A 17,808-nucleotide genomic window follows, 5' to 3' on the forward strand; every position below is an offset into this window, starting at 1 on the left:
ATGGCCTTAGAGGATGTTCTGAATGAGGTGTTTACATGGCCACCAGTTGGAAAGAGTGATCATAAATTAATGACTTGTTAGGTAGCAAGAAGGGAAAGTTTCAGTCAAAAAGAGATATGTAGAACTGTAAGGTACAGGATTAATGAAACTCCATAGTTAAAAATTTATTTTTGCCAACGTGAGACCAAAGAAAATTCAAATAGGTTAGTTCTTCTGCTGTGTGACAAGAAAGCAAGAAGAAGAATGATTAGGGTGGATGTGATTGGTGCCAAAATAATTCCTACATCGGCAGAGGATGTAGTGGAATTCTTTTGGTGAGACTGATTTTGTTAGAGATACTAAAAGTGAATAAATAAAGTGTGCAAGTTTTTAATTAAGGTTATGGCTGGACAACATTGTCACATATTTTAGGGAATTCAAGAACACCATGAACTTCAATTCCTGAAAGTCAACTATACTCTTGAACATAAGAATTTTGCATTAACAAAGTTCCCACAGGAATTGAAGAAATGCAAAATAATATCACCACACTAGAGTAGTGCTTAAGCAAAGGTCTCCAGATATAGACTAGGGTGTAAATGAAGACAGTGTAGAGATCCTGTGGAGGATTTGAATGTTTTGTCATTGTAGACAAACAACAATGGTTATCAGTTCGGTGTTGCTAAGTGGCAAGGCTAAGGATGATGTTTAGGAGATGTATTGCAAAAGCAGGCAAAATTACCCAGCCTGGTTGACTGAGTGGATAACATACCTACTCTCCAACCAACATGCTATAGGTTTGAATCCTAGTACATTGGTGTTTGTGATTATCTTTAGGTGGGAAATGAATTTCATTACTCGGTGTGAGACAACAACAACAACACTAATATTACAAAAATAAAAAATACGAAAAACAGTTCAGAAAGAAGCTCTTAGCTCACTCATGTATATGCTGAAAATGTGCTATAGGTTTATAGTCTTTTAGATGGAAGTTAAATAAAAAAAAAATTTTAAAAAAATTCATAGTAGAGATAAGAAATTATTGTCTCCCTTTATAAGACCTTGATACCACATCTTTAGTAGTGTAATCAGATTAGGTCACCTGGATTTTATGCAGATGAGGAAGTGATGGAGAGGTTTCAAAGGAAGGTGACAAAGATGATAACATGACTGTGAAATGCTCACTGTGAGAATAGATTGAAGGTTTGTGTTACAAACAGATTGGGATGTTTGTAATTACAGCCTAAGCAACTAAGATTTGTGTATTATCATATCTGTTAATTATGTTCTTCTGGCCATTTTGTCTGTTTCATGCAGATGAAAAATCTGAGTTTTCAGGAGGAAAAATCCTGCTAAGTTGAAAAGCCTGGCCAACTTGCTTTCGGCTGAAAAGCTCTTATCAAGGTTCTATCAGTGGGTTGTGGCTTGAAATCGTGGGGGTGCTGCAACTTTCAAAATATACATACATACACACTGTAAGTACAGTGTATACATGTTTGGATAAAATATCAAAATTATGGTAAAAAATTTTTTAAAATTAAACATGAAAAAATATTATTTATTATTGATAAAATTATAGTTTGATATAATTCAAAATTACTTAAAAATAAAATATATTTTTCTTGTTTTGTTTCATGAAAAAATATTGTTTATTATCGATAAAATTATACAGTTTAGTATAATTAAAAATTACTTAAAAATAAAATCTATTATCATAACTCCAATAATGTTCTAAAATTAAAACTATAACAGATGTTATGTCTTTAATTGTAATGTCCAAATATTTAAAGAGACGGAGTAAACACGAAAAGCACTATGAACATTCTACTACTGGCGCAAACTTCATATAAACAACAGTGGAACTGCACGACAGACAGTGCTGCATTACGCTAATAGCGGGCATCTCACTATGACATGCATATGCTTTCCCTCCGAAGTGCTACAAGATGTTTTATTATTTTTTATACAAAATAAGAGAATTGTATAGGATTGTTGATGATAAAATTAAATATTACAAACAAATATAAATAAATTAATAAATATATTTATATATCGAGAAAAATTGGGGGTGCTGAAGTTCCGCAGTGCCTATGCATGAGCTGCCCATGGGTTCTATATATCCTAGATAAGATTTAACCACTCGTTTCCAACCAAATGGCATTACAATTATACTGAGCTACAAAATTTTGTTAATAGGAAAAAAAAACAAGGATACATATAAGTTATAAATAGTTTGAAAAATATCAGCAAGTTGTGTTATGGGGAGTGGAGGGTGAAAAGGCAATATCCCAGAAAGGAATGGTAATCAGTAGCATGCCACAGGACATACTACTGGCATTAGTTCACTGTTGTTCAAATTAAGAACCTGTGTAGCTTAGTTGGTATCAGTGATGTCCACTGGAAAGTACCAGATCCAGTCTAAGATGCAAAGAACCTCCATAAGGGCATTTCAGTGTTAAGGTAAGCTAGCTGGTCCAGTTGAGGATAAAAGGATTTTTCCTTTCAGAAACTTGTGTTTGTCATTCTATAGACATGCAGACTAGCTGGAATCAACCAACCCAAACCTCAACTGATTTCTTGATTTTCATATTGCTTGATAGAGTATGCTCTGCTGATGATGTAAAGTTAGGGAGAGAGTTATGGCAAGACTTTAGGAAGATGTTGATAGCTAAAATCAATGATGCAATGTGCCTTTTTTGAAGGAAATTATCATGAGGATAGATAATAAAGCAGTATGATACCAGGAATACTCCCATTATACTTTCATTTAGACAGGACATTGAATTTCACTGTGAACTATATAGCAGTTTTGCCAGAGTGAACTAGAAAACCAATATAAAAATATCACAGACTCACAGAAAAGTTACGTTTTAAAATATAAAACAATTCAGAGGCTGAAAGTAAACTCAAACATATGTCATGTCTAAAACATTTGTTGTATACAGCTCATAGATAATTGTTGGTGTAGGAAAGATCTTATGTATTGAAAGAAAGGATGGATGACTTCCAGATACCATGTACAATAAGACACTATTTCCTGTTCAGATTGTCACGCATGACCAAATAATAAATCTTCACTGGAAAAGACAAGGCATTATTTTTGAGATAAGCCATTGAAGCCAGTGACCAATCTATTTGATGATGTTCTGTGAAGATATGAGCAGTGAGGCCATACTTATCCTTTTGTTGTTGGGCATTGCTATCTCTTGCTACAGACTGAATTTTGTTACTATGTATATGACTTATATAAGCCTTGCTACAGAAACAGTAACTTTGTAGGCTCCAAAACATTTCTAGAAAGCAACGCTATCTGTTGGAGATCATGAAAATCTTTGAAGTCTGAACATAAAACAATTCAGAGTATAAAATAATTCTTCAACCTGATGATGTCACCTGAGAAATGAGAGTGAATTGTTGATATTCTATTTAATCTAAATAAAAATATTCTAATGAGAGTATTCCTGGTATCTTACTGTTCTGTGTGCAGGATTTTCATTTTAATGTTGCAAAGAGCAAAGTTTGCATTTTGGAGAAGTGTAACATGGAAGTTTAGTGCTGTCTACTCTGTTAGTAGAAAAATATGAGATTTGGGATCTGGAAGTGATGGTCAAAATAGCAAGCTACATGATATGACCACTGACAAGTAGAGATAAGGAGATGATTGTATCATTCTGCAATGTCCTGTTCAGACCACACTTACTGTTCTACTAACTTGGTCACAGGTTTCCATTGTGATGAAGACTCTCTCAGGAGTTAACTAAGGCCATGTCAATACTCGGAAATGTTGATTATAAGGAGAGCTTCAGAAAATGGAAATCTAAAAGCTTGATGGGCAGACAAAGCAGTTACTTGCTTTAGCTTACTTTGATAAAAATAAGGATGGACATCCTTGTCTGTACATTATTTCTGTACAAAACAAAGCAGTCTCTTACCATAAATTTTTATTTGTGTATGAGGTTTGTTTTCTGTATGCTAATTATTTGATAACTCGAACTGCTGAGATTACTATGGTGCCTTCCATCATTTTTTATACTGATTAAAATTTAAGATCCTCACCAAAGCATAAAACAGCATCTCAGCAGATGAAATTTTTTAATTTTAAAAACTTCAGTTATAAAATATAGCAGATATTTATAGCTGCTGCATTAAAGCCAAAACTTCTATTATGGAAGCACTTTCACAGTGATAATTTCATGTGGACATCAATCATATATGATATCCTTAGAGGAATAGAATGTGATGTATATAGTGTATTCAGGGAGTTCAGGCATGATAGAAAAGATACTGATGATAATTGCAGAACAAGTAAAACCAACCAGAGTTAGAGATTCTGAATGATGGTGGTGGTGGCATCACTAATATAGGCAATGACTTGATGCTTGGCATGAGGTAGAAATTAACAGGACAAAATACATATTTTAACTCAGTAATAAAGGGAAGATCCGTGATTTTGTCCTATGGACAAAATCTTTAGCTTAATGATAAAGACAAATCCCTGATGTTTAGAATCAGATTACCTAAAATCACTTTTGGATCATCTCATAATGTATATCAGTAGTGCACTCAGGGTTTAATCTGGGGGGGGGGGAGTTGAATAGATGATTTGTGAATACACACTATGCATCGCATATGACCTACGATTGAGCATCTGCAATGATTGCTAATTCATGAAGTGCATCTGTGAACTGTGTTACTAGTATGAAAGACTGTGTTGCATTTCATTGCCAACAAAAATGGTGATTCAAAATTTGTTCATCAGCATTTACACAAGTATAAATTACATAAGCAGTAAATTTCACATTATACTTTGATGTCAAGTTTAACTAAATAAAATAAGTTCTGAATGTCATGAGGCTCTTGTTATTTTTAAATAGAATAATGCTGCTCTCTGCTGTTTTAAAATTTCAGAACTCAGATTTTAAAATTTTTACAAAGTTAATCTTTGTTGTAGTTATGACAGTCAATGGTATATAACCTCAGATGAATGGTATATAATCCTGAATTTGAATTAATTCACATATATCTTTACTTACTAGCTGTTTTTCAGAGAACCACTTAGTAGAGTTGGTGTACAAGCATATAGTATGTTCTCCTGGACTGTGGGAAGTGAAACTGAAACGCCCTTCTGAGCTATAAACTCTGGAGAGAATAATCTTTTTTTTTGGGTCGCGTACTTCTACATGCATACCAATTCCAGAACTAACAGGAAGGAAAGCTCTTGTCACAGATTCATAGGACTGACATTTATAATATCCTTAAAAAAAATATTAATATTTCATAAATATGCATTATTTTAACTGGTACAACATACTGAAACATTACAATTTATATAAATGATTAAATCTTCCTATGAAATTCTAATTATTTTGAAAATTAAGTTAATCATCTAAATTAAAAAACCTCATATAAGAGACATGTAGGAATTGGAGGAAGGGGATCTGGACTCTTCATTAAGATATATATATATATATATATATATATATATATATGCTGATGTAATAGTGTTAATGAATTTTATCAGTTCTGTTGAATTTTTACCACCATTCAACAACATATCCACAGATAAGCAGAAAATGTTAATTTAAAAAAAAATTGGTCTTAAAAAACTGGATTCTATTGACCTGATTGTTTTGAAGCTGGACTGTGAATGAAGTTGTAGCTGTTTATTTTTGAGGCACAGATGAAAGTGGAGGAATGATGGACCAGTTCGGTAGGACCATGTAATACTTACAGAAAAAGAAGAAATTAAAGTCTATGAAAAAACAGATAGAGTGAGACTGTGAAAGAGTTAATTAGATTGCCCTGCTTTAGATACCATCACAAATTTTCCAGAAAGCTTTCAGTGCACTACTACAAATGTGAACAGTATTCTCAGGTTGGGCAGACGTAGGATTTGTATAGGTAGTTGTATAAGTGAGAAGTAGTGTCTTGAACAGAAAAAGAACAGACTTTTTTTTTCTTTTTCTTTTTTTTTTTTTGATAGCTGAGGTGGCTATGAATGTGGTGTTTATGTTGTTAGAGAAGGATACATGTGGAAGTCGATCTGAAAGGAGAAACTAGATCTTGTCTTTATATCTGAGTGCTGTCAGAGGTAAGGATGAAATTATGAGAGAGATGAAGTGAGATTTTTTTTTTTGAATGAGAAAGAAGACAACATGCTTTCATAGTATTGAAGATGACAAGAATGCCTTCACCATGCTGGTGAATATGAAGGAATTGGATATGGAAGATCATGAAATCCAGAATGTTTGAACACAAGATTTGTCTAATGAAAATGTAGAATAGAATGTGCCATCATCAAAAAAATATTATAGATAGGATTTGATCAGTGAGAGAAGGTTGTTATTTACATACAGGAAGAAGAAACTAAATGAAAGTATGATGCCTGGGTACTTCAAAATTGATGAAAAATCTGAACGGAGAAAATGCCATCCATCCATCCATCATGACAAACTGATAACAACCAATGAGCAATTTACATCCTATTACCAAGTATACATGGAAGCCAAATCATAAATGTTGGATAGTGTTTGGCATGATGTTTAGAGACTCTCGATGAGTCTCAGGACTCCATGGGGTAGCCTGTAATAATAATAATAATAAAATATAGTTTCCTAAGTTAAGCCTCCATACCAGCTATGATCAACTGCCCTTGAAATATCAAGAGCAACTGCATCAGTTTCTCCAAACTTTTGTGGCTTGTGCCCAAAGGTTAGGACACAATTAATTAGGAGATATGTGGTAGATTGGGAGCATCAGAATCTATATTGGTGGTCACTAATTAACAGGTAGGTCTCCAAGTGGTGAAGAAGTTGACTGTTGATGTTCACCATTACTTTTGAGAGATTTCTGATTTTTTTTAAATTCAATTTTTTATGGCACAAAGACATCAGGTCATACTGCTAGGTAGTACAGCAGTACATATGACAAACAGTGAGTAGGACAATCACAAACATCCATGCCTTTAGCAGGATTCAAACCTGCAGCCTCTTGGCTGGAGAGCGGATACGCTGACTACTTGACCAACTTTTGACAGAAGGTGAGGGCTTGTGATATAACAGTCTGCTTAATCTCTTGATGAACTTAATACAGGCTTGCTTCAATGCTATGGAATAAATTCTAATTGAGTATGAAAGATTGTAGATCAATTTTTTAATATGAATCTTCCCTGAAAAAAAGCTAGAATGAGTGGGCTAAGAATTAGATAATCCAGAAACCTTGCTCAAAAGATCAAACATTGGACTTTTCAAGGGACTGCACAAGGCAGTGAAATTCATCTACCATCTAAAGACATTCGCAAACATCCAGTATGGGAATTTGAACTTATGCCAGCCCAGCAAATGTAGAGTGGTGCGATTCAGAATTACACCATCCAATATTAATTCTAGGACACAAGCTTTGAACAGATAATCATGGAAGACAGATAATATAACTGAAATTGATTCCTGAATTGATCCCATTTCAGTAATCATACAGACTAGCTGAATAAAATAAGGAAAAAATATATAAATACAATATAAGAAAAATATCTCTGTTTCTATCTCTTAATCAAATTAAAGCCAATATAGATTTGTGCCAACTCCAGTCAAATACTTCTGATGTTTGATTATGAATATTATACAACACTGGAGTACTTTACAATACAGAATCGCACAGGGTCTAGGTCTGGGCCATAAAAATAGTGGATATTCTTGGATTCTGGTTAGGCTCAAGTTATGCCTTAATTTTTTTAAGTTAAACTGCTATGGACTTTGTTAAAAATAAAATAAAATAAATAAAAAAACTAATAGCTCAGAACAATATAGACAAATATATATTCTCTTTGGCATAGGCCTGGGATTGAATTCTACCTTAGATGTGAAGAATCTTTATAAGAAACGAACCTCCATGAAAAAGAACCTTTCCATTCTTGGAGATGTGCAGCTGTATTCCGATGATGCAAAGTTGGGAGGAGTTATGAGAAGTAGAGCACATTGTACCCTTGCAGGAGGATCTGAATAGACCATGTGAGTGAGCACACGATTGTAGCTATCAGTTTAATGTTTATTGGAAGGTCTTGGAATTTGGTAGGCAAGATTGGGATGCAGAGTATATAAATGGTAAGTGGAATGCATTGCCTGAAATTGTGGTGAGTGTAAAAAATGTGAATGCATTCAAGGCACAGTTCAATGATCTTTTGGCATGACAGAATATAAAGCTTCCACAATGAGTCCTATGACTCCATGGGGGTCAGATAATAAATAATAATAATAACAAAAGAACCTTTTTTTGCGAGAAGAACTGCAGGTGAGTTAGTCAGTAAAAGTGACTGGGTTTTTCCTTCTGGCAACTGGTTTTTCATCTTATAAAGTTGGAAAACTGGCCAGAAAAACGCAAGAAATTAATTAACATAATACCTTGGTCCCATAGTGTTAGTTGCTTCACCTTAACTCCAAAACACTTTTAAAATTAAGCACTCTGATTTCAAGAACTACTAGTGAAATGCTGACACATTGCTCCTTCATAAAACGTGTACCCGCTTCAGCAGCACCTCCTCCAACTGGTGCTTAAGTAGCACTGGGAGTAGTCAGCTAATCACTTATGACCAATCAATCAGATTCAATGAAATATCGAATTTTTGACGTGCAATTTATTCTTCGTGGCGCACGAGTAGTTGAAACAAACATCGTAAACAAGTAACAAGTTACAATGGCGCAGTTAAATTTTGTGATGCATCAGAGACTTCTTAGGTGTGCCCAAAGTTTGAAATCACAAGGATGTTATTTTAAAGCGAAATTTAGGAGGTGATACTCTTCAAAATAACTTTTTACGATAATAAAAAAGCAAAAAAAAAAAAAAAACTGCTGTAGTCGAGGGATAGCAGATCGGAAGATAAAAAATTGTAAACACCCAACAATTCAGAGGAAACTTACTTTACTTTTAAGTTTAAACTGTTCAGATTAAACTGCTTTTCGAATTACTTATAGTCTATGGGAATTTTAAACTATGTCCCGCGAATGAAAAATGGTTAATTACATCAGACAGAAAGTATATTCTTGTAATCCTTAAAGATTACAACAATTCTTTCCAGTAGACTGAATTTCAGATATTCAGGTCACAACAGCAGAACTACCTCCACCACTACATTTAAGGAAAGAAGAGGATTACTTAAATGTTTTATTTTGTGAATACATCATCACTAAGATAAACGAGCTGTTTAATTAAATTAAAAGTATTGATATATTTGCTTGAGTTTGAAACAATGCTTACCTTCTCAGTTGTTTAATTGGTTTTTATGGGCATTCATCACATCTTTCCCCCAGTCGTTCTAAATACTCCTGATATTTTTCAGCCAATTTCAGAGCTAATTGATCTTTAGTGTAATTATAAGTAGTACTTTTTTCCCCTCCTTAAAGAAACTCTGCAACTTAGACGATCTCGTAGAACACATACGACTATGTACTACTTTACTAGTTAGGATTAGGAATCGACTTCCCCTAGCAGAATGTGGAAATGCATGGACAGCAGCGGAGAAAAAAAAGGCGGAAACTAACTGTTGGCAACTTTCAAAAGATTTGGACTGAAAGTGTTCCACCTACTCACTTTGCAAATGAAAAGGAATTAGAAGTATAATTTATTATACTTCTAAATTCTTTTGATTCATACAGCGGAGACGAAAGGTGGAAACTAGCTGTTTACGACTTTCAAAAGATTTGGACTGAAAGTGTTCCACCTACTCACTTTGCAAATGAAAAGGAATTAGAAGTATAATTTATTATACTTCTAAATCCTTTTGATTCATGCATTTGTTTCATGCTAATCCATTATTATAAGTACTGTATAATACCAGCAAAACTTTTCGTGTCTCTGGTTGGTTCTGTTTTTTTATTATTACATGACATCTTCAAGGAGACCAAAGTCATCCAGGGAGTTTTACGAGATGAAAACCTTTCTACCTCAGCATGAATTTTTTTTCCTCACTTACATTTTGAAGATTCAAAATATTTTTCTTGCTTTTTTTGTTTTGTTTTATTTTGTGGTGGTGGGGAGTGTTTCCTTTTGCATTATTTTGCCAAGTTTTTGATAGCCCACTGTCGTTTGTTTAAGTTGCTGATGCAAAATCATAATCAGAAGGACAACATATATGAGATGAAAACATCCATATACATATATCCTCTAATTACTCAGAACAATGCAATGTTCATGATATCGGATGATTGTGTCCAGTTAGAGTAAATAGCTATGAATTCAACATTAGTAACTGTTTTCCATGTAGCAGTCACTTTGAAGCTATATGATGTAAGGTGGAGTCTAACAAGATCAAAACTTGTTCTATAAATTAAGGAACAAAGAGAAAAATTACAATAACTCACAAACTGTATGATGAATGTTTATTCAATTGGGTCAAAACCGAATCGCTCTACGAAGCGATACGAAGGGTGCTCATCTGGAGAGAATCAGGGACACAATCATTTTACTAAAATCCGTAAAAGGGACCACATATGGCGGAGGTAATGTGATGATTCGAGAAGACATCTCGTTGGGTAGCGCACCAATCTGTTCTAGGGAAAACCATGAATGCTGCAACTAATAGAGACGAGGTCTGAAAACCCTTCTACCTCAGTATGAGACTCTATGCATTTTTTTTCCCCACTTACAAATTTTGAAAGATTCAAAATATTTTCTTGCTTTTTTTTGTGGTGGTGGTGGGGAGTGTTTCCTTTTGCATTATTTTGTTCAAGTTTTTGATAGACATTTAACCTTCAAGACGATAATGCTCGTCGCCATCGGGTAAAGTTCGTGGACCAGTATCTTCAAGAAGAGATCATCTTTGAAAAAACATCATTGTTTTAACTGAGTCACTCTGACAATCTCAACTTGACCTCTTGTTTTTTCACTGTTGTCTTCTTCCATTTGTTATTGAATTAAACTATTTATTTACAATTTTGTAGGAGTTTATTTCACATCTAATATACTGAATTGTATAAAAATTCATTATACAGGTTTTGAGTTATCGTGAGTTTTCTTTTTGTTCCTAAATTTATGGAAATCAATGTCGAAGGTGAAATGTTGCTAGAGACAGTGAATCGCTGCTAGTGACCTAGCTAATGGGTAGTGAACAATTACTCATCATGCACGACTACTATCGATTATTATCATTGGCTGGGTAGAATATTATCTCATGAAAAAAATGTAGTCGAATTTATTTAGCTGTTATATGGCAAATCCGTATGCAGCATGCAACAAAAGGAATTCAACATCAAAGAATATTAGACCTCATTATAGCGGAGGAGGGACAGGATTTCAGTAAAAAAGTTATCTCTTGATGAATACGGTTGGTGACACTGATGATACTACGGAAATGGGAAGTGGCTAAGTGTATGGATATTCCATTAACAAATGACTACATGCTGAACGTCAAAGCAAGAAATTATGACCAACTGAGGAGAATACTAGGTTCGATCCCATGCTATCCGTCGCTAAATGAGAAGTATATGGGCAGTGCATAGGAAATATTTAAAAGTGTATCAGTTGTGCAATTACGAAATTTAGGATATGTCCCTAGAATTAGAAGAACATGGTGGAGTGAAATGGATGTGAAGTCATATTAAGCAAGAAATTCTGAAGAAAAAGATAATCTGGAAGGATATCGTGTGTATAAGGATGATGTCAGTTATGAAAATTATACAAGGCACATTTTTTTTTTTTACAGGCCAGAAGTGTTATAACCGCTGTACGAAAAGGTAATTGTGAGTATAAAAAGAAATTGGCTCTGTAAGCTAAAGACAATGGAATTATATTGTTGTGTTACAAGTAAAGGCTAAATGGCCTCGCCTACTCCCCGTATACGGGAATAAAAAGGCGTTAGCTGATTTTTTTTTTTTTTGTTACAAGTAAAAGAGAGCATGAATGTGAGCATGAAAAGAGAGCATGAAATAACCCTCATCAATGCGGTTGGTACGCATCTCTCTCTCTCTCTCTCTCTCTCTCTCTCAAGGCTGTGATTTATAGTAGTTCGTGATAATGCTTGAAGAATGAAGACAGGCTACTCACTACCTTGTGAACGTTATGGCTATAGGAACTTTGTGAACTCACTTTGAGGAATAAAACACATCATAAATAAATAAATAAATATTTAATTTGCTAATGCTTTTATTGCCTGTAAGGAGTAAGTGAGGCCATTTCAGCTCTAACTTCTTGAGACTGAGGGGGAAAATTGGTAGCCAATTTCTAATTGGCTACCAATCTCCATTTTGTAATAGGGCCCTGGACTATAACTAATTAGAAATGGCATCCGATAGAGTGGAGACAAGTATCTCCATCTCGTGGTCCATAAATGTAGCACAGTATATTATTTTCTGGAATAGTGTGGGGGTCAACGATCGATTTTTTTGCTTTATGGAATAAAAAACCCGCTTTTCCGTGTTTGAGATCAACTAACTCAGAGACCGGTAGAAGAAAAGATCAGAAAAGGTCCTTTAGTTGGTGATTAGATTATAACTGAGAACGACTTGCTCTGGGCAACATAGCACTATGGATGCAAACGTCATTTCCACAGGGTTATACATCCTTTTAAAATACGTTAAAGAATTTATTTAGCTGTTTAACAGATAAAATAGATTTAATTAGAATTTGAATTAGATTTAATAGATATAACTTCAAGATCTTCTGGCTAATGTGATTCCGTATAGATATAAGTATTTTGCAGATACTATTTTACTTTTTTTAATGCTTAAAAAGCACCTTGTATAAGTATAGTTAATAACAGTTTTTGCTTAACTGAATAATGAGACGGGGTTGCTCTGTGGAAAGAAGTTTGCATTTATAGTGCTAGGCTCTCCTCGAAGAAAGACCGCTGTAAGTTCGTAAGCATTTCTTCAACCAGGTTAGCTGAACTCTTGTACACCAAGCAGATTATTTCTAAACTCGTGTTTTTTATTCAGTAAATTCAAGAAAATCCACCCTAGAGCTCACATTATTTCAGAAAATAATATATTGCCTTAAGGTTCATAACAATGAGATGGTGGCAGTGTCTGCCGTACTCTGTCTTCGTCGGATGCTGTTTAATATCATTAATAATCAAAATCAACTATCTCTGATTGACTAAGGATGGAGATTGACTTCCTCTCAGTCTAAAAAGTTAGTCAGGGCTAAAACCATGTGACTACTCCCTTTGGAGAGTGATAGGTGTTAAGGGATTTAGCAGATTACTATATAGTAGCCTAAGACCTTCATACTCTTTAATGAGAACAATTTCTTTTATGCGATATGTTCTCGAAGTATTTTCTCTCAGCTGCAGTTTGATTTTCTATGTGAGCATTAAATCCTCTTTATGTTCTTCGGGAAATGTCTGGCCTATTCAAATAATTACTCTCATTTCAAAGAGAAGCATTTGTTACAGACCAAGCTCTAAACTACGACTGTAAATCTTATGCAGATATAACACTTGTATTTGTGTCAGGATTATTTGTGCAATGCTTAAGTTGTTTCAGTTCCTTCGAAATATATTTCTAAAAATTCATGATTTCATTAGGAAATGGTAACATTGAACAAAATATACGATAACTTTGTCATTAGATTCATTACGCAGACTAAAATGCCATTCAACCTAGAAGAATAGTTGCAAAAACGGATGTTTTTATTGATTATTAAAGTGGCTAATAATTCTGGTATTTCAAGTTCAAAAAGTAGAACATTCACACGTAAAAACATATTCCAGGACTTTCCGAATATCGTAATTTTGCACGGTATTACTGCAAGACTATGGATATGCTATAATAGCGATTACAGCAAGAGATGTATAATTTGTTAATATATGGTACCTGAAAGCTGTTTCAGCAATTTCCAAATTATGTTTTAGAGCCTTGTTTTTAAGCTGTATTCCACAAAAATTTGTAGGGTTCCCCAGAGCATACAGATATTCATAACTTTTATTTAGGGATACTTCTTGGGGAAAAATATTCAGTGAATGAGTAAAATACTGTTTTCTCCATCATTGTTAGGGATGAAAGTCTCCATTATGGTGCAGTGAAATCGTTGATATTCCTGTAGTTATTTATTCTATTTATTTAAGAGATGAGTACACACCATTAGTCAAATATTAAAATTAAAATTTAAATTTAAAAAAGGACAGAAATTTAGCGGAATTACTACCGAAGATCATAAGTAATGTAAGTATAAATGTAACTATTGCATCTGAAAGTCCGAAAGAACATACACCACCTTAGATTGATTTGAAGATTTTTACTTCTCATTGGTGTGTTAAAATCATATCTCTCCGAAGTTGGAAAGAACGAAAGCGAAATGAGTTCTAAAAATATGTGAAATGATTTATTTAAAAGAAAGAGAATGACTTAAAATCTCAATAAATACTGATGCGATATGTTTCCGATTACTAAAAATGAAGTTGGCTTTTTAAAGCATCATTTTTGATATCACTTCGTAGTATTAAAAAAAAAAAAAGGAAAAATGTGCTGTATATCTTGACTATAAGAGGATACTTGATTATGCTTTGCTTGTTGAATACATGCCATACATTCATAAAAGATATTTTTGCAAAGAAATTAAAAACAGTATTCCTTTCTGAAGATGCCATTCGGAATCATATAATTAAGAAAAATATCAAAGATTTCTGATCTTCATTTAGATGAATCGACACACACACACACTTGATATGGTCTCTTTACTTATCCATGTGAGGTATATGGATTGGGAAAAACATGATACTGCAGAAGAATTTATTAACTACTCGGAAATGGAAATTTATACTAGTGGAAATGAAACTTTTTCAATAAAAAAAGTCAGCTAATGCCTTTTATTCCCTTATAAGGAATAGGCACAGGAATAGCTTCTGGAGACTAAGTCAGCAGTTCAATCGCCACCGGTAGCCAATCAGAGATCGCTGGCACAAGACTAACACTAATTATAAGCGGCAACCGATGAAGAAATTGGCAAACATGTGCTCAGTATTATAGAGTTATTTCTTAAGCCAACGTTTAAGCTTTGAGTTAAATCAGGTAATAAGAACCACTTTTAAAACAATTAATTTTAAAAAGTCCACCTCTCTCTTAGTTGAATATAGTATGCAGTATCATGTTGTTTAGGCTTTTCTCATTAAACGTCATTACTGTGCCCAAAAGTGTGATGGCTTTCTAGAAGTGGCTTATCAAATATTGTGTTGTAAAAAGAAATATTTATCTTCCTATCAAACAAAATATATGAACATGAAATTATGCTATCTTGCAGATATATTTTAACTTTTGAACTAGTTTAATTTACCTCTTCAGGGAATGCAAAAAGCGATATTTGATCAATAATTATAATAAAATCGAAGGACAAGGTAAAAAAAATCAACTAACGCCTTTTATTCCCTAATACGGAGTAGGCGAGGCCTTTATACCCTATCTAGCTTTTGGAGACTGAGTGGGAAGGTCAATCTCCACCGGTAGATTGACCTTCTGGCCCATGTCTATCTCTAATTATAGCAGCCACCGGTGAAGAGGCTGGCAAACAAGTGCTGCCATCTCTTGGTACCTAACCCTAACAAGATATGTCACTGTCTGAAATAATGTGGGTACTACGGTCGATTTTCTAGAGTTTACGGGCCAAAAATCCGAGTTTCCCGGAAGAAAAACCCGCTTGCCTGTGCCAGAGATCGACTAACTCGGGAACCGGTCGAAGATAGGCTTAGAAAAAGTTCCTCCAGTCAGCGACTAGACTAGAACCTACGTCTAACTTCAAGCGGCCAAGCACAAAGGACGCAAGCGCCACTTCCACAGCTACACAGGCCTAAGGACAAGGTAAAGAAATTAAATTTTAAAGAAATTAAATTTTGGATCCACAGAATTGAAAATCACAGTTTGATTTGTTCAGCGCTAGTTCAATTTTCAGTGGTACAAATATCAATTTATCTATGTTTTTTTTTTTTTTTTTTTTTTGTAATTGTTACGAGCTGTAATGTAGTACAAGCTGAGTGGATGAGAGGCTGGAGTTTTTGATTAAAGCCATTTAAATAAAATTGTCGTTTTCTTTAAAATGCATCTTCGTAAAGAATTGCAGTGAGGGAAAAATATTTCATGGTTTTTTTTCTTTCTGTTTTCGAGAAACCTTACTAATTAAAATAATCAGGACTGGACAGATGCGCTCAGGGAAATTTCTCAGTTCGAATAACTGATCTAAATTAAGCAAGCATTTATAGAGTTGTAGTTAGTCATGCATTACATCTTTGATTGTCAGTTCAAGTAATATCCTGAAATTATTCCACAATGATGACAGATGCGTTATCTTATATCGCTGTTAACTTTTTTCCCCTTTTCCAGTTCTCACTCCTCGTTTGTCAATTTTTTCTAATCTCAATAATAACCCGTACTACTGTAGATTAAATATAGTTACATATCGTTTTACTTAATACCTGATCTATCCTTGAAACTTTTGTGGTCGCTATGGACGTAAAGAATGGCTAAAAATGTGAAGATAAATTAGATCCCAGTTCAGCCACTGACCCAAGTTCTTTATTTACATATATGGAAAACTAGAGATACACCAGAAATTCATTTTTTTCAAAATAAAAGCATAATCATTCTTGATTAAATTAAAATGAATAAACTGGCTTGATAATGTGCATACGATATTTGCATGGAAAATGCAACATATTACCAAATAGATTTTAATGTTTATAAATAATTAGACGTGAGAAACATTTGAAAGCAGCCTGTCGGACACTTTATTGATATTTCACACGTGAAAAGGAAGAAAGCAGTTCATTACAACTTATATTCAAGGCATTAATTTAATGTTGCTGCTGTTACTGCTACAACAACAACAACAACAACAAATAATAATAATAATAATAATAATAATAATAATAATAATAATAATAATAATAATAATAATAATAATAATAATAATAATAATAATAATAATAATAATAATATACTGTAGAAACAGTACTTACCCACAACCATAGTCTGATCTGGCACTTCTTCTATGAAACATTTTTTTTCTGTCTCCGTAATGTGAAAATATAAACCTTCAGATATAGGCATTAATAAATATAAGCATAATGCATAAATGAAAATATGTAACGCCTTAGCCATTGGGTGATATCAATGTAGCAATAATATATAGTCGCATGCGCTTTCGCTGTTATTCAGCGTTCTAGAAGAGGAATCCGGTAACATGAATATATGTTTCTATAGCATGGTGGTACCCATAGTACCTATAATGAGCTTTTGCAATATCTGTGAAAAAAATCAATCTCAATTCATCCTGCCATCTATTGGCACTAAAGTTAATTATAAAAATCAAACTTGACTTAGATTAAAGCGCATAAATTAGAACATTAAACGACACTGACTCTTTACAGTTAGTGTAGTTTAATTTTAATCACGTTAATTATGAAACCTCGAATTCTTAATTAACATGATTAAAATTATATCATTTTAAAAAACAGGCCAAACAGAAAATTAATTTATGTGCTTGGCTAAAAATAGATCATTGTTTGAGTGTGTTTTTAAGAGGCAAAGTAAATCTCGTGCTTTCATGCCTGGCGAAAAGCATCTTTTTATTTATTTATTTTTATTTTATTTTGTAATCTATCGGCATTAGGTTGGAACTTGGATCACACTGTAGGCATCACAGATGTAAGAATGTTTTCATGTTACAGATGATTTTCATCGTGCAGCATGAGAAAACTACAATACTTCTTATGTTAGAGTTGAAGTAGCTTGAAAGAGTCATTAGAGAAGACCTCAAAATTTTGAAAACAATAATAAAACAGAAACTTAAAACTGAACTTCTGCAGTTGGGCTTTTTTTGAATTCCTCAAGGAACTTTATTTATCCAAGCAGG

At 33.7% G+C, this 17,808-nt stretch overlaps 1 protein-coding gene across 1 annotated transcript in view; it reads right to left on the reverse strand.

Annotated features, from left to right (window-relative positions):
• Positions 1-17,146, reverse strand: part of LOC150110600 (transmembrane emp24 domain-containing protein eca-like) — a 36,942-nt gene extending 19,796 nt beyond the window's left edge. Inside the window, exons 1-2 of the mRNA XM_090395100.1 lie at positions 16,913-17,146; positions 5,013-5,233 (exon numbers count right to left, since the gene is read on the reverse strand). Coding sequence (XP_090251226.1) covers positions 5,013-5,233; positions 16,913-17,054 — 363 coding nt within the window. The 5' untranslated portion in view covers positions 17,055-17,146. The remainder of the gene's footprint in view (positions 1-5,012; positions 5,234-16,912) is intronic.
• Between the last annotated feature and the right edge of the window lie 662 nt (positions 17,147-17,808).

This window comes from Typopeltis vanoorti, chromosome 1 (genome assembly GCF_054136105.1).
Source record: "Typopeltis vanoorti isolate ZY-2024b chromosome 1, IOZ_Tvanoo_1.0, whole genome shotgun sequence".
NCBI classification, from domain to species: domain Eukaryota; kingdom Metazoa; phylum Arthropoda; class Arachnida; order Uropygi; family Thelyphonidae; genus Typopeltis; species Typopeltis vanoorti.